Source organism: Oryctolagus cuniculus, chromosome 11, assembly GCF_051225735.1.
Source record: "Oryctolagus cuniculus isolate XC-2025 breed Fujian yellow rabbit chromosome 11, ASM5122573v1, whole genome shotgun sequence".
NCBI classification, from domain to species: Eukaryota; Metazoa; Chordata; class Mammalia; order Lagomorpha; family Leporidae; genus Oryctolagus; species Oryctolagus cuniculus.
Genome location: NC_142877.1, coordinates 30653661 through 30681581, shown reverse-complemented (window position 1 = coordinate 30681581; position 27921 = coordinate 30653661). Strand labels below are relative to the sequence as shown.

At 48.4% G+C, this 27921-nt stretch overlaps 1 protein-coding gene across 6 annotated transcripts in view; it reads right to left on the bottom strand.

Moving 5' to 3' along the window:
* The window catches only part of SHLD1 (shieldin complex subunit 1), a 120833-nt gene that overhangs the window by 33087 nt on the left and 59825 nt on the right, over nt 1-27921 (bottom strand). The window contains exon 3 of one of the 6 annotated variants that reach the window (XM_089307258.1): nt 4019-7650. The exons of the other annotated variants lie outside the window; for them this stretch is intronic. Coding sequence (XP_089163384.1) covers nt 7502-7650 — 149 coding nt within the window. The 3' untranslated portion in view covers nt 4019-7501. Of the gene's footprint in view, nt 1-4018; nt 7651-27921 lie in introns of those variants that run through there. 6 annotated transcript variants of the gene reach the window in all.

Below are 27921 nucleotides of genomic sequence, written 5' to 3'. Positions count from 1 at the left end.
AGTGAACCAGCACATGGAAGATCTCTCTCTCTCTCTCTCTCTCTCTCAATCTGCCTTTCAAATAATCTTTTTTAAAAAAATAAAGAATCAAAAAATAAGACACCTAGAGTTCTAACTGCTAAGCTATGTTCTTTGACAATGGCTACAATCAAAGCTTATAGAGTAGAACCTGGAGATGCCACAGACTTCACTGAACCACAAAACCTAAGTTGACATCCAAAGGAGGTGGGGATTTGGATATGCTTTCATGGGTCTTCATAGACTATGGCTAAGCCGATGTGTCTCCACAGTTTCTTTTGGTAGATAATAAAAGATATTGCAGTACTTGGGGGCTGACATTGTGGCAGAGTAGGCAAAGCTACCACCTGCAGTGCCAGCATTCCATATGGGCGCCGGTTTGTGTCCTAGCTGCTCCACTTCTGATATGGCTCCCTACTAATGGCTTGGGAAAAGCAACAGAGGATGACTCAAGTGCTTGGATCCCTGTTACCAACATGGCAGACCTGGATGAAGCTTTTGGCTCCTGGCTTCAGCCTGGCCCAACCCTGGCTATTGCAGCCAACTTGTGGAGGGGGGTATGAATCATCAGATTCATAGGATGGAAGATCCTTCTGTCTCCCCCTCTCTCTGTAGCTCTTTCAAGTAAATGAATAAATCTTTCAAAATAAACACAAAAACAAAAAGATGCTGCAGTATTTGCATGATCTTTAACCTTCTGTCAGGGTCACTTTAAATGACCTCTGCTGTGGGGAGCAATCCGGACCAGACTAAGTTACTCGAATTAGGACTTATTCTATGCATCTGCTCTCCCACAATATGGCGCTGGGAGAGAAGTAAACAGCTTCCGCACAGCTGCCTCCAGTTCAACCAATTAACTGTAGGACTTGCTCCTGATTGGAGAGCAGCGTACTCGGCGTGTGGGCAGCCGAGTTGGGATTGGCAGAGAAGGACTATAAAGGAGGAGAGAGACGGCATGCACCAGGAACATCTATGGGGAACATCTAGCTGAAGGAACACCCGTGCAGCCCCCGAGAGAGCCGGCCGGCGGTGTGCCGCTCCCCTGCGGAAGTGGGGAATGCGGCCAGGGGGAACTGCCCTTCCACGGAGGTGGAAGGGATAGTAGCCAACCCGGGAAGAACCAGCAGCAAACCCGGGGAGGGCCGAGCAGACAGAAAGAACAGCGCAGGGTCCTGTGTCGTTCCTCCACGAAGAGGGGGAGCGACATAATGGTGCCGTGACTCGGATAGGAAACCTAGCTCGGATAGGAAACCTAGGACGGATAGCAAACTTAGGAGGGAAGAAACGGGAAGAAACGGGAAGAACTGGGAAAATACCGGAGAGAGAGACTAGCAAACAGCCTAGGGAAAAGCCGGACGAAAAAGGAGCCGGAAGAAGCTATTGAAAGCCTAGGCATAGACTCGGATTCGGACTACGGGGGGAAGCTGGGAGAAATCTCTAAGGTCGAAAGCGAAAGTGAAAGCTAGAACAAACAGACTCGGACGCGGACTGTGGGGAGAGGCCAGGAGAAATGAGGGAGGAATATCGTTGGAGGAAAGTTTGGGGAAACATACCGGGTAGAGAAAAATGTTAGGGAAATTGAAGCCGCGGGGGGCAGGCCGAGGCGGAAACGAAAGCCACTTTGGGGTTCTCAAGTTAGCCCGGGAATAGGGGGCGAAAAGTTGAAACCAGAAGCTGAGACGTAAGCCAGATTGGGATCCGTCTGATTAGCCCGGGGAGCAAAGGACGGGAAGCCAGATCGTGGGGCGGAGACGTACGCTGGGTTGAATTCGCCAGGCTAGCCCGGGGAACTTGGATTGAATCCTAGTGGCGGAGACGCAAGCTACGCTGTGTTACTCGCGGAAGCCGCCGCGTGCAGAGAGAGCATGGGGCGTGAATAGATAGGGAACGCTGGCGTAGGCCGTGGTTCAGACGCGAAAGGGTTAAGCGTGGAGACCGCGGAGCGCGCAAAGCCAAGCCGAGCCGCGCAAAGCCGGGAAGCTGCGCAGATGAGAGAGGCGCGCGGGCTGAAGCGGCGAGGTGCCGGGAACCCGCCGGCGGGGCGAGGTGCCGGGAAGCTGCGGGGATAAGAGAAACAGAAGTTTGGAAGTGAAGTAAAAGAGAAATGGGAATGCTGGAAGATAGAAGTGAAATGGGAGAGGTAGGAATGCCCGGAGATAGAGAAATAGAGAAAAATAAGGCCTCCCCTCAACATGCCAATTAGAAGGCTTGGATTCGGTCTGCCCGATTAGTGAGGCGATGAGCACCTGGGCGGCTAGCCGCAGGTCACCGAAGACAGGCACGAATTAACATCAGTAAAGCTTCCCCACAATGCAATAATTAGGAGGCTTGGATTCGGTCTGCCTGATTTAAGGCGGTAAGCGCCAGCAAAGCTCGACCAGAGTATGAGCTGCAGGTCACCGAAGATAGGCACAAACTAACACTAATAAGTCTCCCCCACAATACGGCAATGAGAAGGCTTGGATTCGGTTTGCCTGATAGGTTTTGTAAACACCTGCAGGCAGTTCTAGCAGAGCAGAGTATGCGCTGCAGGGCACCGAACACAGGCACGCATCAGCGCCTAAAAACCTCCTCACAATGGCGAAGAGAGGACCCGGATTCGGTTTGCCTGATTGATAGGACTTGTAAGAGCCTGTGGCAACTCTAGCAAGTAGAGCAAAGTGTGTGCTGCGGGACACCGAAGACAGGCGCGTATCAACGCTAAAAAATAAAAACAAAGGGGGATCTGTGGGGAGCAATCCGGACCAGACTAAGTTACTCGAATTAGGACTTATTCTATGCATCTGCTCTCCCACAATATGGCGCTGGGAGAGAAGTAAACAGCTTCCGCACAGCTGCCTCCAGTTCAACCAATTAACTGTAGGACTTGCTCCTGATTGGAGAGCAGCGTACTCGGCGTGTGGGCAGCCGAGTTGGGATTGGCAGAGAAGGACTATAAAGGAGGAGAGAGACGGCATGCACCAGGAACATCTATGGGGAACATCTAAGGGAACCCGTGCAGCCCCCCAGAGAGCCGGCCGGCGGTGTGCCGCTCCCCTGCGGAAGTGGGGAATGCGGCCAGGGGGAACTGCCCTTCCACGGAGGTGGAAGGGATAGTAGCCAACCCGGGAAGAACCAGCAGCAAACCCGGGGAGGGCCGAGCAGACAGAAAGAACAGCGCAGGGTCCTGTGTTGCTCCTCCACGAAGAGGGGGAGCGACACTCTGCCTCCCGTGGAAGAGTTTTCTCCTAAGTCAGCATGAGGCACATGGTTATTGCAATGCCACATCTTTATTTTTATTTATTTATTTATTTATTTATTTTGACAGGCAGAGTGGACAGTGAGAGAGAGAGACAGAGAGAAAGGTTCACCCTCCAATGGCCGCCGCGGCCGGCGCACTGCGGCCGGCACACCGCGCCGATCCGATGTTAGGAGCCAGGTGCTTCTCCTGGTCTCCCATGGGGTGCAGGGCCCAAGCACCTGGGCCATCCTCCACTGCACTCCCTGGCCACAGCAGAGAGCTGGCCTGGAAGAGGGGCAACCGGGACAGAATCCGGCGCCCCGACTGGGACTAGAACCTGTGGTGCCGGCGCCACAGGAAGAGGATTAGCCTATTGAGCCACGGCGCTGGCACAATGCCACATCTTTAAACGCATGTTCTTTACACTTTTTATTAAGCTACAACATGCATATATAAAAGTACCTAAAGCCCACATTCTATTAATCTTCACAAACTGAACACACTCAGTGTAAGCAGTCCCCAGATCAAGAAACAACAGCACCAGAGCCCAGGAGCCCTCCTGTGTCCCTTCCTTCCTGCCCCAGGTGGTGGGAACTGGGCTGCAGGGTATACTATGTGCAGCTTTTGGGGATATAACAGATGCAAACAGATGTAAAGGCTTATGTGAGAATTAAGATTCCAGTTCTGCTTTTGCCTGCTCTGAGCTCTAACGACGGCAATCTATACCAGGCCTGGGCCAAAACTGATCTTCCATCACCAAAAATTAAGAGTCACCAAGCAGTCTATTTTCTTTTTTTTTTTTTTTTAAGATTTTTATTTATTTACTTGACAGGTAGAGTAACAAATAGTGAGAGAGAGAGAGAGACAGAGAGAAAGGTCTTCCTTCCGTTGGTTCACTCCTCAAATGGCCACCACGGCCATAGCTATGCTGATCCAAAGCCAGGAGCCAGGTGCTTCTTCCTGGTCTCCCATGCAGGTGCAGGGCCCAAGCAGTTGGGCCATCCTCCACTGCCTTCCTGGGCCACAGCAGAGAGCTGGACTGGAAGAGGAGCAATCAGGACTTGAACCGGCGCCCACATGGGATGCTAGGCGGAGGATTAACCTAGTGCACCATGGTGCTGGGCCCCAAAAGCATTCTATTTTCATCTACTTTAAAAACATTATCTTCAGGCAGGTGTTGTGGCACAGCAGGTTAAACTGGCCTACACCCCATGTTGCAATCCCAGTTCAAGTCCTGGTCCTGCTAATGCACCAGGGAAAGCAGTAAATGATGGCCCAACTACTTGGATTCCCGCTGCCCAGGTGAGAGACCCAGAGGGAATTCCAGGCTCCTAGCTTTGGCCTGGATTAGCACTGGCTGTTTTGGGCATCTGGGGAGTGAACCAGCAGATGGAAGATCTTGCTCTCTTTCTGTCTCTACCTCTCTCTCTGTCACTCTGCCTTTCAAATACATAAATAAATCTTTTAAAAAATATATTACCTTCACAGATATTGCCTAGTCTTGTTTTATTTGCTAAAGAAAAGACTGTTAAGAAGGCGATAAGAAATTATATTGTAGCTAAAAGCAAATTATAAAGGACAAGCTGCTTAGTAAAACACTACTTATAATTACTTACAATTAACTTCAAAATAAATCAAATTACCCATGTAACCCCAACCACTTACTGGTAAATTAATAGAAAAAAGGGACAGTATGAGCTTTTAATTGATTCTATTACAAAACTCCCAAACTGAAGCCTAAGTTATCAGGCAGACAAGAGGCAATTAGTTTCTAACAGATGCGTCAGTAAAAACCTGTTACAAGGCTCCAGAGTTAATCTTCCCCAAGTTTATGAAGACCATCTGCTCCAACTTTTAGGTTTTCACTTCTGACAAACCTACTCAGTCCCTCCAAACTAATTGCTTTTTGCTTTTATTTTTTTTTATCAGTATCTTTTCCTAATATCTCCAGTACATAAGGTTCACAAGAACTCTGTTATCTCAAACCACAAGTTTAATTTCCTTTCCAGAACATTTTTTCCAGAATATTAAACCTCAGGTGCAAAGATGATTTATTTACAGTGGGGCTTAAATAAATGAAGGTACTATGCTGTGCTGCTACTTCCTGTTTCCAAAAAGTAATCTTTTTTCAGGTTATTAAACATCATCTATGACCTTTAAAAACAGCTCCCTGAAGTCATTCATTAATAATTAAATTTGGTTAGGCTATCACAATGGTAAAAATAATATAAAATGAAGCCAATTTTCAATTATAAGAGCTGATAGTGCCTGTTATGCATCTTCAAAATTACTAAATAGGCTTGAAATGATCCAGATTACAATGAAATACATTTTACTTGGAACCCCAAATTAAGAACTACAAATAAGCACCGGTGGGAAAGAGAAACGAGAAACAAAATTAACACATTTAGGAAAAACCTATTACATAACATTCTGTTCTTAGGTCTAGAGATTATTTGATGAGCAACACAAACATGGCCCCTGCCCTCATGGAGCTAAAGATCTGGAAGAGGAAATAAAACACAGAATAAACAATCACACAGGAGGCTGGCGCCATGGCGCAGTAGGTTAATCCTCTGCCTGCGGTGCCAGCATCCCATATGGATGCTGGTTCTAGGCCCAGCTGCTCCTCTTCCAGTCCAGCTCTCTGCTGTGGCCCAGGAAGGCAGTGGAGGATGGCCCAAGTGCTTGGGCCCCTGCATCTGCATGGGAGACGGGGAAAAAGCACCTGGCTCCTGGCTTCCGATTGGCACAGCTCTGGCCGTTGCGGCTATCTGGGGAGTGAAACAACAGAAGGAAGATCTTTCTCTCTATCTGTAACTCTACATCTCAAATAAATAAGTAAAAAAAAAAATCTTAAAAAAAAATCACACAGATAAATTCAGCCAGAGGACATAATAGCAACCAAATCTGGTTGTGTGTAGGGAGGGTGGGTGTCAGGGAGTGACCTGGTTACACACAACACACGATAGAGTTAATTGTGCTGGATCTGCTATTCACAACAACACCATCTTTCACCAGGAAAATGACATTGTCCTACCCTTCCATCAGTCATTCCAATGCAATCCAGTTTTTGAGCACTCGTTTTCATTTCAGTGACCTGGGAGGCACCACGATGGAATGCAGGGATGACCATGATACATGCGGTCCCTGCCCACAGAGTGGGTGCTCTAGTCCACATGGAAAGCAGTGCCACCAAGAAACAGCAAGGCCACAGCTTGTGTGTGCTGTAACGAAGGCTGCAGAGAACAAGGATATCTGTGTGGACACGCAGCATTTGGAGAAATGCCTAGAAGGAGGGAAGGGCACTCCTAGGAAAAGGAATAAGCACAGAAAATTGAGAAGAGGTGCACAGGTCATGGTGTGTTGACCAGCAGAGTGCACACTGGCAGAGTGGCCGGGGAGGAAACCTGCGCTGGGGGTATGGGGACCTGTGGGTGGAGAGGCAGGTATGGGTCAGACTGCAAGGGGCCAGGACCCAAGGTGGAGTGGGGGTTGCAGACCATGGGTGCCAGAGGGCACTGTGAAGATTCTTCTCCCTGCCCTTGGGTCTGTGTCCACTCTGCACTGCCTCCATCTGTTCTGCCCTTGGGAGGCTGCCTAAATGGGCTATACTGATAGCTGCCCTTGCCCTCTGTCTTTGAATTGGGAACCAAGAGGAGGTCTAGCAAGAGGTGAGGGGAGGAGAAAAGCATAGTTGACCTATTCGTTTCCCTGGCTCCCGCAACCTGAGGTGGCTGCCATGGGCTGGCTGTGTTGCGCCACCAGGCTCACAGCTCCTCGGGCAGAGCTCCCTCGGTATTGCTAAGCCAGGTGGTGCTTCCCCTGCAGTTGCTCACACCTGCCTGTGCACGTGATCTCTTCATTACGCCTTAAACCACCTGGTGAGACTGTTCTCTGTTCCCCACCAGAGCTTGCACTGATACAGTCATGCAGCAAGGAAGAAAGGAGAAAGGCGCAGAGGGAGTTGCCTGTGGGGGACGGCAGATCATCACGCCAGTGAGGGGAGGACTGTGGGGAAGCGGGGGATGACAGAGCAGCCACAGACCACAGCTCTAATGTGCAACCTACTCTGTTGGAGGCTCTTTTTCCTAGGCTGTAACAGAACTCATGGAGCCTTTACGGCTCTCTGACCAGGCAGCCTACTGAACAGATGAGAAAACTGAGGCAAGAAGACATTAAGGAACTTGCTCAAGGGCCCCAGCTGGTACACTGTGAAGCCTAGAGTTAAACGCAGGGAAGTCTGGTGCCAGAGGCACGTGCTCAGTCACTGTGCCAGCCTGACCACTCTGGCTGCAGCCAAAGAAGAGGATTCAGAGTCCAGATCTTGGCGAGCCAAGGGACAAGGTGTTGACAGCTCTGTGTAGACTGCAGCAGTGGAACCAGGGAAGATCGTGCCTCCCAGACAGACTCTGCAACGACAAGGCATAATCATGTTCAGGCTTCAGATGACTGTATCCAGATAAAGTACAGTTACTTCTGCTATGAACCCCTAATTATATTCCTAAGAAATGTTGCATTATATATAATCCATAGCCTACAAGTAGCTATTCCAATATGGGCAAAGGAGGGTGGTGGTCACTGAGTGTTGATAAGGTTGAGTAATTTTTCATGTAGGAGCTTTGACAATAAAGAGTTGAATTAGGGGCTGGCATTGTGGCTCAGTGGGTTAAGGCCCCACTCGTGATGCTGTCATCCCATACAAGAGCGCTGGTTTGAGTCCCAGCTAATCTGCTTCCAAAACAGCTTCCTGTTAATGCACATGGGAAGGTAGCAAAAGATGGCCAGAGTGCATGGGCCTATCCTACCCACGTGGAAGGCCCAGATGGAGTTCCTGGCTCTTGGCTTCGGCCTCTCCAAGACCTGGCTGTTGCAGCCATTTGGGGCGTGAACCAGCAGATTGAAAGATATCTCTCTCTTTCCCTCTGTCTCTCTTGCTCTTCCTTCCAAATAAATAAATCTTTAAAAGAAAGGGCTGAATTATTTTTTGTTACCATCTACAATACATATATGGCTTGCTCACAGGCTAAAAAGGGAGGGAGAGAGGGAGGGAGGGAGGGAGGGAGGGAGGAAGGAAGGAAGGAAGGAAGGAAGGAAGGAAGGAAGGAAGGAAGAAAGGAAGGAAGGAAGGGAGGGAGGAAAGGAGGGAGGGAGGGAGGAAGGAAGACAGAACTAAAACCCTGGACTGCACAGGAAATAACCAGCAGCCCAGTGTGTACCCACTAACAGTAAAGAATAGCCCTTGCCTCCAGCTGGCCTCTTTCCAGGCACACAAGGACCCACAGTGAGCCCCTGCACCCCCCCAGCAGCCACTTCCTTCCCCCAGGACCACAGCTCCCTCTGAGGCATTCAACACCACAACTCTTAGGGGTCCAGAAAATTCAAACACGGTCCATGGCGTGACAGCCAGTGCTTGGAATGAAAAAGGTATAGTGTAAGGACAATGCGAATCAATGCTCCTTGAAGGTCTCTTGCAGCAGGTCAGACATGAAAACACCAGTGCTCAGGAACACGAGGCATGCTCTGCAACTCACACAGGCAACCACAGCACAGCACGTCCTGTCCCTAGCTGTAAGTGGTATCTCACCATCTTAGACTGTCAGAGCCACGCCAACATGCCTATTCACCTTAGAACAGACATCCACAGAAGCTCTTTCCTCCCCTTAGGGAAAATGCTCCCTAGTCAGACCCAGGTACTTCTTACTTACTCCATGGGCTGCAAAAGGTGCCAGCCTGGCTAACACAGTAATGAGGAATCCAATATTGAGCGTTAAGAAAGTCACCTAGTAGGTACAAGGCAGGCGTTTGATAATCACGGATTCTATGGACTGGCCTTGATGTCCTCACACTGGGTCCTGTGCACAGTGAAGACAGGACAAGAGAGAAAGGCCCATTTCTACAGTTGTTCACCCAGGATGGAAGGCAGGTGCCATGATCACGTGCATAATCAGAGTTTACGTGCAAGAGGGAGCAGCTGGCAGAGGGCATGTGCTAATCAGTGATGTTCCTCCACACATGCATATTAACAGGAGTCAAGAAAAGCAGACCCTACTGTGAATATTTACCCTTTCAGGTTGAAACTGTTAACCTGTTTTAAAGGGGCATACCTTAATTTGGGTATAATAGAAGGAGAGATTCATGAAGTACTTCGGAGTGGTCATACTTTGGCTAAGCAATCCTGTGGTTTTGTAAAGGAATCTGGGGCCAGCACTGTGGCATAGCGGGTAAAGCCACTGCCTGCAGTGCCAGCATCCCATATGGGCGCCAGTTTGAGCCCTGGCTGCTCCACTTCTGATCCAGCTCTCTGCTATGGCCCAGAAAAGCAGAAGATGGCCCAAGTGCTTGGGTCCCTGCACCCATGTGGGAGACCCAAGAAAAGCTCCTGGCTTTGGATTGGCCCAGCTCCAGCCACTGCCACCATCTAAGGAGTGAACCAGCAGATATAAGACCTCTCTCTCTCTCTCTCTCTCTCTCTCTCTGCCTCTGCCTCTCTGTAACTCAGCCTTTCAAATAAGTAAATCTTTAAGCAAAAAAAAAAAAAAAAAAAAAAAAAGTCAGTAAAGGAAGCTAAGGCCTCTAATGACTACAGTGGCAAGGTATGGCAGAGAAATCAATCTACAACTTAAGATGTGATAAATAATATAAATATAAGGATTCAAAAAGAAATCTAAATTTTAGGATCTCCAGATAAAATTGAGAAGACACAAATTTCAATCCACATTGCAGGAAACCAGAGATTTTGTCATAAAATTTTTCCACAGGTATATTTTTTTTTCTCTTAAAAATGTGACCTTCAGGGCAGGTGCTGTGGTGCAGCGAATTAAGCTGCCACTTGGAACACCTGCATCCTATATCAAAGTGTGTGGTTCAAGTCTCAGATACCCTGCACTTCTGATCCAACTTCCTGCTAACGCACCTGGGGTACAGTAGATGACCGCTCAAATACCTGGGTTCTTGTCACCCATGTGGGAGACCAGAGGGAATTCTTGGCTCCTGGTTTCACTCTGGCCTAGCCCAGGGCAGTGTATGATGTATGATACTGTATGTATGTATCTGTATGATACTGTAATGGTGAACATACGTCATTATGCATTTGTCTAAATGTGAAGAATAACACGTGAGCCCCAATGCAAACTATGGACTTTGGGTGATGAAGATGGGTCAGTGCAAGTTCGGCATTTGTAACCAACAAGCTACTCTGGTGTAGGATGCTGGTCATAAGGGAGGTTATGGAAGGAGGGGACAGGGAGTATAAGGGAAATAACCTGTACCTGCTGCTCAATTTTGCTGTAAACTTAAAATTGCACCAAAAATTAAACCTATTTTTTAAAAATTCACTGAATAAAGATAATAGACTACTTAAGCAGGAGTCTTGCAAAAGCCATGAAGCCATTAGCAGGAAAGTTCATTTCTGTTCCTTGCCTTTAAACCAGTGCTGCCCAAAAGAACTTTCCATGGTGACGAAATATTCTCTACCTGGGCAGTCCAATGTGGTGGCCACCAGATCAAGGGGTGGAGGCAGCTGAAACATGGCAAGTGCAGCAAAGGAATGGAGTTTTACATCATATTTAATTTTAGTTTGTTTTCTTTTAAATAGCCACATATAGCTTGTGGCTGCCATATTGGGCAGCACAGCTCTAAACTCATGGTTCTCTATCTCAGAATGGAAGCTGGATGACCTAAATTCTATTTCTGATCCTGACATCTGCCAGGATGTCACACACAAGTATCATCTATATTTTCAAATCTCAAAAACTTCAGGAAGAGACAAAACTTGGCATTTCAAAGGCTTCTGGCTTAACCACCAAGTCTCGGATCTACCCTAACCCAAACATCCCCACTTGCAAATGACTAAAATCCCCTGCACAGGCTAGGCTTCCTGTTGTCCTAGATAAAATATGAATAATAAGCACTGTACCATGTTGTCTTTCAATGTCACTGTTTATATGACATTGGATGTAGGCACTTCAGTGCACTTCCCTTTAAACACTCATTAAATCAATTAACTTGCTAGTGAAAGCTGTGAACACATATGTGTGTAGAAAAATATTCCTAGGCCGGCACCGTGGCTCACTTGGCTAATCCTCCGCCTGCGGCACTGGCACCCCAGGTTCTAGTCCCGGTTGCTCCTCTTCCAGTCCAGCTCTGTGCTGAGGCCTGGGAGGGCAGTGGAAGATGGCCCAAGTGCTTGGGCCCTGCACCTGCATGGGAGACCAGGAGGAAGCATCTGGCTCCTGGCTTTGGATCAGCACAGGGCGCCGGCCACAGCGCACCAGCCATAGCGGCCATTGGGGGGGTGAACCAATGGAAAAAAAAAGGAAGACCTTGTGGGGAGCAACCGGACTAGACTGAGTTACTGGAATTAAGACTTATTCTATGCATCTGCTCTCCCACAATATGGCGCTGGGAGAGAAGTAAACAGCTTCCGCACAGCTGCCTCCAGTTCAGCTAATAAACTGTAGGACTTGCTCCTGATTGGAGAGCAGCGTACTCAGCGTGTGGGCAGCCGAGTTGGGATTGGCGGAGGAGGACTATAAAGGAGGAGAGAGACGGCATGCACTGGGAACATCTATGGGGAACATCTAAGGGAACCCGTGCAGCCCCCGAGAAAGCCGGCCGGCGGTGTGCCGCTCCCCTGCGGAAGTGGGGAATGTGGCCAGGGGGAACTGCCCTTCCACGGAGGTGGAAGGGATAGTAGCCAACCCGGGAAGAACCAGCAGCAAACCCGGGGAGGGCCGAGCAGACGAAAAAACAGCGCAGGGTCCTGTGTCGTTCCTCCACGAAGAGGGGGAGCGACATAATGGTGCCGTGACTCGGATAGGAAACCTAGCTCGGATAGGAAACCTGACTCGGATAGGAAACCTAGGGCGGATAGGAAACTTAGGAGGGAAGAAATGACTCGGATTAGGAAACCTAGGTCGGATAGCAAACTTAAGAGGGAAGAAACGGGAAGAACTGGGAAAATACCGGAGAGAGAGACTAGCAAACAGCCTAGGGAAAAGCCGGACGAAAAGGGTGCCGGAAGAAGCTATTGAAAGCCTAGGCATAGACTCAGATACGGACTACGGGGGGAAGCTGGGAGAAATCTCTAAGGTCGAAAGCGAAAGTGAAAGCTAGAACAAACAGACTCGGACGCGGACTGTGGGGAGAGGCCAGGAGAAATGAAGGAGGAATATTGTTGGAGGAAAGCTTGGGGAAACATACCGGGTAGAGAAAAATGTTAGGGAAATTGAAGCCGTGGGGGGCAGGCCAAGGCGGACACGAAAGCCACTTTGGGGTTCTCAAGTTAGCCCGGGAATAGGGGGCGAAAAGTTGAAACCAGAAGCTGAAACGTAAGCCAGATTGGGATCCGTCTGATTAGCCCGGGGAGCAAAGGACGGGAAGCCAAACCGTGGGGCGGAGACGTATGCTGGGTTGAATTCGCCAGGCTAGCCCGGGGAACTTAGATTGAATGCTAGTGGCGGACACGTAAGCTACGCTGTGTTACTCGCGGAAGCCGCCGCGTGCAGAGAGAGCATGGGGCGTGAATAGATAGGGAACGGGGCTGGCATGAGGCCGTGGTGCAGACGCGAAGGGCGTGGAGACCGCAGAGCCCGCGAAGCCAAGCCGCGCAAAGCCGAGCCGCGCAGATGAGAGAGATGCGGGCTGAAGCGGCTCAGAGCCGGAAAGCTGCCGAGAAGCAGCCTCGGGGCGGGCGCAGCCGGGAAGCCGCAGGGATAAGAGAAACAGAAGTTTAGAAGTAAAGTGAGAGAAATAGGAATGTTGGCAGACAGAAGTAAAATGGGAGAAATAGGAATGCCCGGAGATAGAGAAATAGAGAAAAATAAGGCCTCCCCTCAACATGGCAATGAGAAAGCTTGGATTTGGTCTGCCTGATTAAGTGAGGCGATGAGCACGATGAGCACCTGCGGCGGCTAGCAGCTTATGCGCCGCAGGTCACCGAAGACAGGCACGAATTAACATCAGTAAGGCCTCCCCACAAAAAGGCAATGAGAAGGCTTGGATTCGGTTTGCCTGATTGCTAGGTTTTGCAAGCCCCTGCAGGCAGAGCAGAGCATGCGCTGCAGGGCACCGAATACAGGCACGCATCAGCGCCTAAAAACCTCCTCACAACATGGCGAAGAGAGGACCCGGATTCGGTTTGCCTGATAGGACTTGTAAGAGCCTGTGGCAACTCTAGCAAGTAGAGCAGAGTGTGTGCCGCGGGACACCGAAGACAGGCGCGTATCAACGCCAAAAAATAAAAAGAAAGGGGGATCTGTGGGGAGCAACCGGACTAGACTGAGTTACTGGAATTAAGACTTATTCTATGCATCTGCTCTCCCACAATATGGCGCTGGGAGAGAAGTAAACAGCTTCCGCACAGCTGCCTCCAGTTCAGCTAATAAACTGTAGGACTTGCTCCTGATTGGAGAGCAGCGTACTCAGCGTGTGGGCAGCCGAGTTGGGATTGGCGGAGGAGGACTATAAAGGAGGAGAGAGACGGCATGCACTGGGAACATCTATGGGGAACATCTAAGGGAACCCGTGCAGCCCCCGAGAAAGCCGGCCGGCGGTGTGCCGCTCCCCTGCGGAAGTGGGGAATGTGGCCAGGGGGAACTGCCCTTCCACGGAGGTGGAAGGGATAGTAGCCAACCCGGGAAGAACCAGCAGCAAACCCGGGGAGGGCCGAGCAGACGAAAGAACAGCGCAGGGTCCTGTGTCGTTCCTCCACGAAGAGGGGGAGCGACAGACCTTTCTGTCTCTCTCTGTCTAACTCTGCCTGTCCAAAAATAAAATATATATATATATATATATTCCTTAGGTAGAAAACCCACTGAAGGCAGGAACCATTTTAATTCACAGTGATAGGGCATGCAATAATATATAAATGCTCAACAGTGGAATTTTAAAGCCCTGACTTGCAGCGCTGGCATCCCATATGGGCACTGGTTCAAGTCCTGGCTGCTCCACTTCTGATACAGCTCCCTGCTAATGCGCCTGGGAAAGCAGCGGAGGATGGCCCAAGTCTTTGGGCCCCTGCACGCACATGAGAGACCTGGAAGAAGCTCCTAGCTCCTGGCTTCAGATCAGCTTAGCCCTGGCCATTGTAGCCAATTTGGGGAGGGAACCAGCAGATGAAAGACCTCCTTCTCTCTCTTTCTCTGTCTCTACCTCTTTCTGTAATTCTTTCAAATAAATATAATAACTCTTAAAAAAATAAAGAAATAAAGTCAAAGTTACAGAGAGAGAGACAGGGAGAGAGAGAGATCTTCAATCTGCTCTCACTCCCCAGTTGAAACAGTCAGAATTGGGCCCAGAATTGGGCCAGGCTGAAGCCAAGAGCTAGGAGCTTCTTCCAGGTCTCCCACGTGGATGGCAGGGGTCCAAACACTTGGACCATCTTCTGCTGCTTTTCCCAGGCCATTGGCAATGAGTTAGATCAGAAGTGGAGCGGCCAGGACACAAATCGGCACCCATATGGGATGCCAGCATTGCAGGTGGCAGCTTTACCTGCTATGCCACAATGCTGGCCCCAGAATACAGGTGTTTTAATCACATTTTATAAAATTAATTAGTGGCAGAACAAAAAAAAAATTCAATGTAGCCTGAAAGTGAAGAGATAACCTTGTTTTATTTTTTTTTATTTATTTATTTTTTGACAGGCAGAGTGGACAGTGAGAGAGAGAGACAGAGAGAAAGGTCTTCCTTTGCCGTTGGTTCACCCTCCAATGGCCGCTGCGGCTGGCGCGCTGCGGCCGGCGCACCGCGCTGATCCGATGGCAGGAGCCAGGAGCCAGGTGCTTTTCCTGGTCTCCCATGGGGTGCAGGGCCCAAGCACCTGGGCCATCCTCCACTGCACTCCCTGGCCACAGCAGAGGGCTGGCCTGGAAGAGGGGCAACCGGGACAGAATCCGGCGCCCCAACCGGGACTAGAACCCGGTGTGCCGGCGCCGCTAGGCGGAGGATTAGCCTAGTGAGCCGCGGTGCCAGCCACTGTTTTATCTTAAAACTTTGAAAAGTCACTCACCTAAAATACACAGGCCTAGCATTGTTCAAGATAATTAAAAAATAGGCCAGCGCCGTGGCTCAATAGGCTAATCCTCCGCTCCTGGTTTCTGATCAGTGCAATGCGCTGGCCATGGCGGCCATTGGAGGGTGAACCAACGGCAAAGGAAGACCTTTCTCTCTGTCTCTCTCTCTCACTGTCCACTCTGCCTGTCCAAAAAAAAAAAAAAAAAAAAAAAAAAAAGAATTAACAAATAGTAAATTCTAGGTTATTCCTATGAAGGTAAAATTTCTTAATATCTACAACACAAAAATCCTTTAAATGCGGGCTGGAACTGTGGGACAACGGGTTAAGCTACCGCTTGATGCTGGCACCCCGCATCAGAGTACCAGTTTGTGTCCCAGCTACTCTGCTTCTGATCCAGCTTCCTGCTAAAGTGCCTGGGAATGCAGCATGATGGCTCAAGTACCTGGGCCTCTGTTACCCATGTAGGGGAACAGGATAGAGCTCCTGGCTTCAACCTGGCTGTTGCAGACATTTGGGAAGTGAATTAGAGGTTGGAAGATCTCTTTCTGGTGCACTCGCTTGCTCGCTGTCTCTCTCTTTGTAGATCTTCCTTTCAAGTAAATAAATACATATTTTTAAAATCCTTCAAGAATTTGAAAAGATTAAAAATTTAACGAAGGTAGACATTTAGAATAGTGTTTGAAACGTTGCTCAAGATGCCCACATCCCATATGGGAGTACCTGGGATCGAGTCCTGGCTCCAGCCTCCATTTGCCACTTTCTGCTAATGTTCATCCCAGGAGACAACAAGCGATAGCTCAAGTAGTTGGGTCCTTGCCACCCAGGAAGGCGACCTAGACTGAGTTCCTCTTTCCTGCCTTTGACCTGGCCCAGCCCTAGCTGTTGTAGGCATTTTGGGAAACAAACCAGTAGATGGGAGATCTCTCTCTTTTTCTCTCTCTCTCTCTGCCTTTCAAATGAATAAAAATTAAAATGAATAAAGTTAACAAATGAACAAATAAAATTACTTAATCAAAGCCATATGAGAGTGCTCGAGAGACAAACAGCAACATCAATGTATCATGGTATTGTGTATATACTTTTTTAAAATTTTTTTTATTTATTTACACTTTTTTTTATTTATTTATTTGAGAGGTAGAGTTACAGGCAGAGAGTGGGAGAGATGGAGAGAGGTCTTCCACCTGCTGGTTCCCTTCCCAGATAGCCACAGCAACAGTAGCTGGGCCAATCCGAGAAGCCAGGAACTTCCTCCTGGTCTCCCACATGGGTGCAGGGGCCCTAGCACTTGGTCCATGTTATACGGTTTTCCCAGGCCATTAGCAGAGAGCTGGATTGGAAGAGGAGCAGCAAGGACACGAACCGGCACCGATATGGGATTCTGGCACTGCAGGCAGAGGCTTAACCTACTACGCCACAGAGCCGGCCTGTTGTATATACTTTTTTTTTTTTTTTTTTTTTTTTTTTTTTTTTTTTTGACAGGCAGAGTGGACAGTGAGAGAGAGAGACAGAGAGAGAAAGGTCTTCCTTTGCCGTTGGTTCACCCTCCAATGGCCGCCGCTGCAGCCGGCGCACCGCGCTGATCCTGGCAGGAGCCAGGAGCCAGGTGCTTTTCCTGGTCTCCCATGGGGTGCAGGGCCCAAGCACCTGGGCCATCCTCCACTGCACTCCCTGGCCATAGCAGAGAGCTGGCCTGGAAGAGGGGCAACCGGGACAGAATCCGGCGCCCCAACCGGGACTAGAACCCGGTGTGCCGGCGCCGCAAGGTGGAGGATTAGCCTATTGAGCCACGGCGCCGGCTTTTTTTTTTTTTGACAGGCAGAGTGGACAGTGAGAGAGAGAGAGACAGAGAGAAAGGTCTTCCTTTGCCGTTGGTTCACCCTCCAATGGCCGCCGCGGTTGGCGCGCTGCGGCCGGCGCACCGCGCTGATCCGATGGCAGGAGCCAGGAGCCAGGTGCTTTTCCTGGTCTCCCATGGGGTGCAGGGCCCAAGCACCCGGGCCATCCTCCACTGCACTCCCGGGCCACAGCAGAGGGCTGGCCTGGAAGAGGGGCAACCGGGACAGAATCCGGAGCCCCTACCGGGACTAGAACCCGGTGTGCCGGCGCCGCTAGGCGGAGGATTAGTCTAGTGAGCCGCGGCGCCGGCCCTGTTGTATATACTTTTACACAGTTCTCGAGATATTGCTTGAAGAGTCAGCTGGTGCATACCATGTGACCATGTTGAGCAATTCATCAATTCACAGTCCATCAAGCAGCACGGGTTTCCTAGGAAGGGAGCAGGGGCTGGGCTGTTGCCCTGACAACTACTGAAGAACCCACAAGAGGCAACAGCCAGGGAGAAGCAATCTCCCTGCCACAACCCAGACTCCAGCTGACCAAAACTAACTTCCAAATGTGGGTGTACTTGGAAATCTAAATGCTGTACAGTTTCTGCTGGGGAAAATATACACTGAGTTCTAAACAATTGATTCATAAAAGGTTTATTTGAACAAAACACCTATAAACACAGAGATACCCAAATATATGTAATTTAAACCAACTCTAGGAAAAAATATATAGAGCAATGAAAATAATTTTAAGTAAGTGCATTTCTTTGGTATCTGATCTATTTTAAAATACTTCATCCAGGTTTCTTTTATTACCTCTTATCCAATATAGGGAACATTTCTCTCCCTATGACCTTTTATTTTTCATCTCACTAATTCCCTTTATCAGAAAGAAAGGTCTTATTTCACTGAAGTCATGGTCATGGGCAAAATTCATGTCAAAATTCTATTCTACCCCAAACTATGTTTGACAGTTACTGTAAACAGCAGCACCTCCAGTGCACTTGACTAAAAGGTACAAGAAGGCGGCAGGAAGCTGTAGGTTCCAGTTCCCTCACATATGCAGGATCTTGCAGATTCTGTGCTGGGAAATAACACTTTAGAGCAAGGCAGAGAGCAGGCACATGGGTAATAATCCACTCCAGATCTGCACTATATTGCTCAAAATCGAGCTCTTCAATTATAGCAGAAATTTCAGCAGCTACTGCAAACATGCCAGGCCTTATTCCGGGAGCTGATGAGATGGCAGTGGGTAAGAGAGACAAGGTGTTTGCTCTCATAGAAGTGCATGTTCCCGATGCTAAAACAGACCATAAACAAATAAATCGAGTTTAACTGAAAGTGGTGACAAATGCTATGATTAAAGAAAATGCAGAGAAAGAGGACAGAAAGTACTGTGAGTGGGAAGGCCAGGTTGGACATGGCATGCTGATAGGACTTCCTGGAAGAAGTCACATTTGAGCAGAGAACCAGTCATACTCCAATGGAAAAACATTCCAGGCTAAGGAATCAGCAAGTACAAATCCTGGAGGTGGGAATGAGCTTATGTTTTGAGGACCAGAAGCAGGGCCAGTGTGGCTGGGAGAGGTAGGAGGGGCAGCCACAAGCAGGCAGGGAGGAGCCGGGTCACGTGAGGTCCAGAGCCAGCAGAAGAGCTTTGACTGTGCCTTCACTGCACAGCACAGGTTTGAAGCAGGAGAGCAAAGTGGCAGAACTAACAATTTTTTAATTTAATTTTTTTTAATTTTATTTATTTGAAAGACAGAGTGACAGAGAAAGAAAAAGGTCTTCCATCCGCTAGTTCACTCTCCAAATGGCCACAATGGCTGGAGGTGAGCCGATTCAAAGCCAGGAGCCAGGAGCTTCTTCCAGGTCTCCCACGTGGGTGCAAGGGCCCAAGGAGTCGGGTCATCTTCCACTGCTTTCCCAGGCACATTAGCAGAGAGCTGATCGGAAGTGGAAGAGCTGGGACTAGAACCAGCACCCATACGGGCTTCAACCTGCTGTGCCACAACACTGGCTCTAGAACTAACAATTTTTAAAAAGGTCATTCTGGCTGCTGCTGGCAAGTAGACCCAGAACTGGACAGCAGTTCAGCAGCTACCATGGGAATCTGTGCAGGACGGTGGCTTGGGCTTGGGCACAGTGGAGGAGACAGTGAGCCATCACATTGTGAACACATTGTGGAGGTACAGACCCTGGGACTTGCTTATATTGGATACACAGTGTGAAGAGAAGAGAGGAGTAGGTGTGGGGCCTAAAGAATTGGCTGAAGGGAAGACAGCTGGGGAGGGGTAGAGCTGTTTGCCTGTTTGCTTTTTTTCTTGTTGAGGATCAGGAGTTCCACATAGGGGCCAATGCTGTGGCACAGTGAGTTAAGCCCTGATCTGCAGCACTGACATTCCTATGGGCATGGTTCAAGTCCCGGCTGCTCCACTTCCCATCTAGCTTCCTGCTAATGTGCCTGGGAAAGCAGCAGAGGATGGCCCAAGTGCTTGGGCCCCTGTACCCACGTGGGAGACCTGGAGGAAGCTCCTGGCTCCTGTCTTCAGGCTGGCCCAGCCCGTTATTACAGCCATTTGAGGAGTGAACCAGGGGATGGAAGATTCTTTCTCTGTCTCTCCTTCTTTCTCTCTCTAACTCTTTCAAATAAAATAAATAAATCTTTTATAAAAGAGAGAGAGTCTGGCATGAACCTGTAAGTTTAAGGGGCTTCTTATTGGGCCATCTGGAGATGCTGTGTAGGTGTTATCTATACACATATGGGGCTCAAGGGAGAGGTCTGGCACCACAGGGTTTAAAAGAGGTCACCAAGGGGCAGAGAGCAGAGGGTAAAGGGAAGTCTTGAGGTCTGAGGTAAGTCAGAAAAGTGCTGAAGCACCAGCAAGACAGGCTAAGAGCAGCTGAAGAGGTAAGAGGGAGCAAGAGGAAGGAGCATCCCAGAAGTTGGGGAAGAACAGGGACCTGGGAAGGAACAGACCACGGGATTCAGAAGACAAAACTACAAGGACCCCAAGGTAACAGCACTGGGGGGACAAAACCCAGCACCATGGGGTTGGAGAGAAACTGGGAGAGGAGGAAGCAGAGAGAGTGAATGCAGACCAATGAGACGCATCCACCGCTGCTGCTACAAAAAGCACCCAAGAAACGGGGCAGGATCTAAAGGGGAATATGGGGCATACAGGAAGTTTTCTTTTTTTTTTTTTAAGTTGGGAAACATGACATAATCTTTGTATGCTGCTAAGGGTGAGCCGGTCGAGAGGGAAAAATCAATCATGCAGGAGCAAGGAGGTAATTGCAGTGAGCAGGGCTGTCACCAGGAGAGAGGAGACGGGGAGTGGGTAGAAGGACTGGCCTCCAACCACCCACTCTCACAGCTTGGGGCACGTGCACAGAGGCAGGTGGCTCAGGATGAGAAGGCTGTTTCCATTTTCTCCGTCAAACAAGAAGCCAGAAGCCGTGTGACTGGCTCAGGGAGTGATGGGCTCAGGGAGTGCTCCTTTGCAAAGGCATGACAGCCTTGGCTTCCTGTAGAACTGCACAACCACGAGCCTTAGGCTGGACGGAAGGGGGCGCCAGAGCCCACCAGGTAGCCGACTTCCTAGCATGAGACCCGCAGAGCCCATTTGTAAGGAACCCAAACAGCCTGGGGAACCTGGCTAAGCAGCCAAGAGGAGGCAAAAGAGAGCAAATCTCTCAGAAATTGAGATCAAGAACAGAATAACTATTAACCTTCCAACAATGCTTAAAAAAAAAAATCCTTCATGCATAAACTCTCTTTCTATTCACTGAGAAAAAATTTCCTCCATGTCTCCATAGGAAATTTACAGCTAAAGAAATTTACAGAAAACTCATTTGTTAAAAAAAAAAAATACGAACTGGGGTGGGTGTTGTGGCAAGTGGGTTAAGCTGCTTGCAACACCCATCTCATATAGGCACCTGTTCAAGTCCAGCTCCCTATTTATGCCTGGGAAAGTAGCAGATGATGGCCCAAGTACTTGGACCAAGGCCACCCATGTGGGAGACCCGGATGGAGTTCCTGGCTCCTGGCTTCATTACTGCCATTTGGGGAGTGAACCTGCAAATGGAAGATGTCTCTTTCTCTCTCGCTCTCGCTCTCAGTCTTTCAAATGAATGAATACATAAATAAACAAATAAAATGGACAGCCAATAACATGAAAAAAAATACTGCATTTTACCCACAGAGAAAGTTGAATGGTCATTGCTGGGGGCTGGAGTAAAAGGACTTAGTGTTTAAAGGGCACAGAATTTCAGCTGGGAATGATGGAAAAGTTCTGGTGAAAAAGTTGAATGGTGGTAACAGCTACACAATAATGTGAACTATTTAATGCACTGAGTTGTATGTTTTAAAATGGTTCACACCAGGGCAGGCATTCGATGCAGCAGTTAAGATGCCACTTGGGCTGTCCACATCCCACATCAGAATGGGTTCAAGTCCTGGCTTGGCTTCTGATTCCAGCTTTCTGCTCACGTGCACCCTGGGAGATAGCAAGAATGGTTCAAACAACTGGGTCCCTGCCACCCACAAGGAAGGAAGGCCAAGATGGAATTCCAGGCTCCTGGCTTCAGCCTGGTCCAACCCCAGCTACTGTGGACATTTGGACAGTGAACCAGTGGACCAAAGATTTCTGTCTTTCTCTCTGCCTTTCAAATAAAGAGAATAAAATTATAAAAATGGTTAATGTAGTAAATTTTATGTGTATTTTACTGCAAAATTTTTTACATTGCATGTCACTGGTAAACAAATGCAAATTTAGGTAATAGGATGCTACTCTGCACACAGGACACTGCTCCTGAAGAATGGCGAATATTATCCAGGGTGTGAAGAGAGGAGCCTCATCCCGGCCTGAGGTGTCATTTTCCCAGACAGTCACAGGACTCCAATATTTTGACCCTGTAATTTATCTGTCAGGGGTTCATTCTAAAGAAATAATTAGCAGCCAGACTCCCAAAATCTAACTGAGCGCGCGCACACACACACACACACACCCCAATCACGCGTGCGGGAAGGTCAGGAGGACACACTCTTATCATGCCCCACCACCGCCCCAGGCCCAGTGGACAGCACCTGGGAGAAAAGTCTGGAAGATGCCAGGCCCAGTGGGCAGGGCAGACTGGGAAAGCCCAAGGGGCGAGAACACACAGAAGCCTGCCTGGCCAAAAGACCCTGAACAGACAAGCGCGCATCCCAGCAGCACGCAGTGATCTGGGATGGTCCTGAAATCCAAAGCAGGGGGGCTGGAAGGACAAAGAGCAGGGGAAGGGAGAGCTCTGGACGTGATTTACAGGGATCAGAACCACTCAGCCAGGCGTCCCCTGACACACGCCACAAACGCATCACCTCCTCAAGGTCACCAGCATGGTCTGTGTATCATCGGGATGCAACACAAAACACAAGGGCTTTTGTGTTCACAATGTTTAGCATTATTTGAAAGAAAAAATATTAATAACAGCCAGGAGAAATAAATTATGGTATATCTACATAATGTAATGTTATTCAGCCATTAAAAATGGTGTTTCTGAATTTAAATGACATAAGAAAAGGCTCACAATCCAAATGGATAAAGAAAACTTAGACAACCGGCAACATCTGAGTCAGGTCTGCGGATTCCTGACGTTGATCATGCAACCACAATTCCGTAAGAGGGGTCCCTGTGTCTAGAAAGTACACACTGCACTGTACTCAGGGGCAAAGGAATCATGTCTGTTCTCTCTCTCTCTTTTTTTGAAGATTTATTTATTTTATTTGAAAGGCAGAGGCAGAGAGAGAGAGAGAGAAAGAGAGAGATCTTCCATCTGCTGGTTCACTCCCTAGATGGTGGCAATGGCCGGAGCTGGGCTGATCCGAAGCTAGAAGCCAGGAGCTTTTTCCAGGTTCCCCATGTGGGTGCAGGGGCCCAAGGACTTGGGCCATCTTCTACTGATTTCCCAGGCCATTAGCAGAAAGCTGGATTGGAAGTGGAGCAGCTGGGACTCGAACTGGCACCCATATGGGATGCCGGCAGCTATGCCACAGAGCCGGCCCCTGTACTCACTCTCAAATGATTAAGAAAATACACAGACAGCATTATGAAGCAAATGTGGTAAACTGTTAACAATGGGAGAATCTGGATGAGCCACATAATTTTGTACAAAGGCAAACAACTCAATATAAAAAAGAGCCAAAGGTATGGACAGGTAATTCACAGGAAAATTAAGAAGTCTAACAAAACAGTATGGGCTGATGTACAACCTTAGTAATAAAGAGACAGATGCAAATCAGAACAACAGTGAGTTCTGGTTTTTCACCCACGTCAGCAAGGATGTGAGAAAATAGGACCTCAGACATTGTGATGTAGCCTTTCAGAGGGTTACCAGCAGGTGTCTAACAAACTGGGAAATTTGTATGCCCTGGGGTGCACAAATTCCATTTCTGGAAATGTACAAGAGGGCAAGAGTCAGAGTACAAAATCACACATAGATTATGATTCTTACCCCATAAAAATGAATAAAGCTACAAGTAAATCACAAAAAAGACTAACAATGATTCTCTAGGATATAAAAAGTAGAATTTTCTTCTTTGCATTGCTTTTTAAAAAATTTATTTAAGTTATACAAGTTTCATATATTTCATATATACAGATTTAGGAACATAGTGGGATGTCCCCCTTTACCTGCCCTTCTGCCCACATTCCAACCTTTCCTCCCCCACCCTCTAGGACTCCCATTCTTAATTTTTACAAGAATCTGTTTTCAGTGTACTTAATGATTGTAGTTAACCCTACTCTAAGTAAAGGAGTTCAGCAAATAGTATGACGAGAAAGAAAACAAAACACAATAAAACACTGCTCCTTTTTTAAAAAAATGAAATAATCAAATATCCAGGATACATGCAAAAGTAAATATGAAGATACTTCAAAATGTTCATGAAAAAATGACTTAAAACATGTTTATTTTGGTAAAAAAAAAAAAACTTTGAAATACACGCATAGTTTTTACAAAAGATAGATTTTCCATTAACTTTTTGAAGACCCTCTCATGTGCATGCATTTCAAAACTTTTTGCAGCAAAGTAAACTTGTCTTTTACCTCTATTTTCCATAAACATCTTGGAGTACCCTGCTATATCTGCCCTCCGCTTGCACACCATAGGATTGCTGGTGACAGGTTCCTGGGCGGAAACAGAATGCCAACAGGGAACCAAAAGCTTTCCCATTGGAAGGCCCAGGTCACCCCCATGCAATGATAACTGGTGAAACAGTAGTTGCAATATGACCAAGCCTAAAGCAGGGACTGAGCTGAGCACCTTTCCGGTCTAAGTACTCAATTGTTGTTGAGGAACTTTAGGTCCAAGACAAGCATGTGACTGGCTCAAGACAGAACCCTAGGTCTAGCTCAGGGAAAATCAAAGAAAGTCTCTTCTAGTCGCCTGAAGCTCCATTCCCTTGCTTTCCTTTTTTTTTTGAAAAAAGGAAAGGAAGTCCAGAGCTGGGCACGTGATGCAATAGTTAAGCCATAGCTTGGAACACCCACACCCCATATCAGAGTGCCGGCTTTAGTCCCAGCTACCCTGCTTCCATTCCAGCTTCCTGCTAATGTGTACCCTGGGAGGTGGCAGATGATGGCTCAAGTACTAAGGTCCCTGTTACTCATGTGGGAAACCTGGATGGAATTCCAGGTTTTTGGCTTCAGCCTGGCCCAGCCCTGGCTATTGCAGGTATTTGGGGAGTGAAAAAGTGGATGGAAGATCTCCCTCCCTCCCTCTCTCTCTCTCTCTGCCCTTCAAATAAAATAAAATAAATAAACACTTTTTGTAAAAAAATGTATTTATTTATTTGAGAGGCAGAGTTACAGAGAGAGAGAGGTCTTCCATCATCTAGTTCACTCCCCAAATGGCTGCAAAGGCCAGAGCTGGGCCAATGTGAAACCAGAAGCCAGGAGCTTCTTCTGGGTCTACCACATGGGTGCAGGGGCCCAAGCACTTGGGTCATCCTCCACTGCTTTCCCAGGGCATTAGCAGGGAGCTGGATCAGAAGTGGAGCAGCCGAGACTCGAACCAGCACCCATAGGGGATGCCAGCACCACAGGCAGAGGTTCAACCTAGTACGCCACAGCACTGGCCCCTTAAATAAATATTGACAGAGAGAGAGAGAGAGACAGAGAGAGAGGCCCAGACCAGATTCCACTGAAAAACATCTCCCTCCTCCTATTTCCAATACCCTGAGCCCAGGGTGTGAGAAGTGCCCTACAGTAGATGAAGCAGCCAAAGAGAGGGGGCTTGTCTTTGGATCGCTAGTTTGGCTCTGGATTGAAATTTAAAACTTCAAAACTTCAAAGTCTTTCTGGGACTGATGCCCCCGGCAGGTGTCAGTTCTCTGACCCTACAAAATGAATAAGCAGCTACACCAGTTGGTTTCTTTGCTGAGACGTAGGGACATAGCCACACAGCTCTGCATTTTCACTTTAAATCTCTCAGGAAAACAAACAACAGAAGCAGTAAATGTCAGCTCACCTGAGGCAACACGACCAACTGTCAGTTAAATAAAATCTTGCCTGACCAGTAACCCGAGTGGTCAGCAGACTCCAGGGTGGCCCCTGAGAGCCCCCACCTCCCGATGCTCACATCCTGAGTATTCTTCTTCCACCCTTGCCAGGCTGTCTGTGTGGCAGAAGTGGTGAGGCAGCCCTCTGAGATCAGATTTATAAAAGACACGGCGGCTGCTGTCTCTCTCCCCTCTCAGCAGGGCAGAAGTCGCCTGCCACGTGTGGAGGACACTCAGCAGCCTTGGGAGAGCCCCGTGGAGAAGAATCAAAGACTCCAGCCACGACTTGCACAGTGCCTCCCAGAAGCAGGTGCCCCTGCTTCAGTCAAGGCCTCAACTCTCAGCCTGGCTGCAACCTTGGCAGCCTCATGCAGCCTAAGCAGAACCTCCCAGCCAGGCCCTGCCTGGATTTCTGAGCCTTGGAAGCTATGACATCATCAGTGTTTCTTGTTTAAATCACTGAGTTTTAGGGGCAATTTGTTTTCACTCCCAACAGATAAATAAACTCCCCATGGCTCCGTATCCAATATGCTAGAACAAAGTCTTTACCAAACTACATTTCATACATCAAAAACACAGTAGTAAGACTTCCATGCAACTTTGAAAACCTCATCTGCAATAAATTCATCACTGATGGAGCCATAATGTATTTGTGTGTGTGTGTGTGTGTGTGTGTGTGTGTGTGACAGGCAGAGTTAGTGAGAGAGAGAGACAGAGAAAAAGGTCTTCCTTCCGTTGATTCACCCCCCAAATGGCCGTTACGGCCAGCGTGCTGTGCCGATCCGAAGCCCGGAGCCAGGTGCTTCCTCTTGGTCTCCCATGCGGGGGCAGGGCCCAAGCACTTGAGCCATCCTCCACTGCACTCCCAGGCCACAGCAGAGAGCTAGACTGGAAGAGGAGCAGCCGGGACAGAATCCAGCGCCCCAACTGGGACTAGAAACCGGGGTGCCGGCACTGCAGGTGGAGGATTAGCCTAGAGAGTCGCGGTGCCGGCCACCATAATGTATTTTTTCAGTGGACGAAACAGACTAAAAGATTTTCCAAATGACCACCAGTGGCTGCCAGAGCACCCAGTACTCAAAGAGACTGTGGGAAGCACTGAAGGAGTGAGACACTGAGCAGCCTGTGAGGGACCCTTTGGGAAGCTCTGAGATAGCCCCCAGCCCTAGGTAAGAGATCAGGCGCTACTGGGCTTTGTCAGCCCTGCTCTTTTTCTCATGAACACTGAATCCAGGTCCCCAGCTAAAGCTTGTCAAACCTGGAGATGAGAAAGAGACAAGACCAAAGCAGACATAAACAAAGCCTTCCTGTGTGAGACAGCACAGCAGCCGCTCAGCTAACAGTTAATAGCAGATGGAAATAACATGAACTCTCCTTGGTCCTTCTCAACTATGCTTTCAAATCTTCCCAGGACAAGCAACTCTGAGTGTGCTTGGTAAAAGCTTCACGGTGGGAGAATCTCTTCCAACCTGAACATTTCAAGGGCTGGGTTCTTGGGTGTTCTATCACTATGTGGTGAGCTCCAAGAGTGTAAAGATGGCTTTTTTTTTTTAATAGAAAGCTTTTGTTAATAAACATAAATTTCATAAGTACAACTTTTGGATTATAGCAGTTCTTCCCCCCATACCCACCCTCCCACTCCCAAACCATCCCACCTCCTACTCCCTCTCCCATCCCATTCTTCATTAAGATTCATTTTTAATTATCTTTACATACAGAAGATCAACTCTATTCTAAGTGAAGATTTTAACAGTTTGCACCCACACAGACATAAAAAGTATAAAGTACTGTTTGAAGACTAGTTTTACTGTTAATTCTAATAGTTCAAAAGATTAAGGACAGAGGTCCTGGGGCCAGCGCTGTGGTGCAGCGGGTTAAAGCCCTGGCCTGAAGCACCGGCATCCCATATGGGCGCCAGTTCTAGTCCCAGCTGCTCCTCTTCCAATCTAACTCTCTGCTCTGGCCTGGGAAAGCAGTAGAAGATAAGATGGCCCAAGTGCTTGGGTCTCTGCACCCACGTGGGAGACCCGGAACAAGCTCCTGGCTCCTGGCTTCAGATCGGCGCAGCTCCAGCCAGTGACGCCATTTGGGGAGTGAACCAGAGGAAGGAAGACCTTTCTCTCTGTCTCTCCCTCTCACTGTCTGTTATTCTACCTCTCAAATAAGTAAATATGATCTTTGAAAAAAAAAAAAAAAAACAAAGGACAGAGGTCCTACATGGGAGCAAGTGCACAGTGACTCCTGTTGTTGATTAACAATTGTCACTCTTATTTATAATGTCAGCAATCACCCGAGGCTC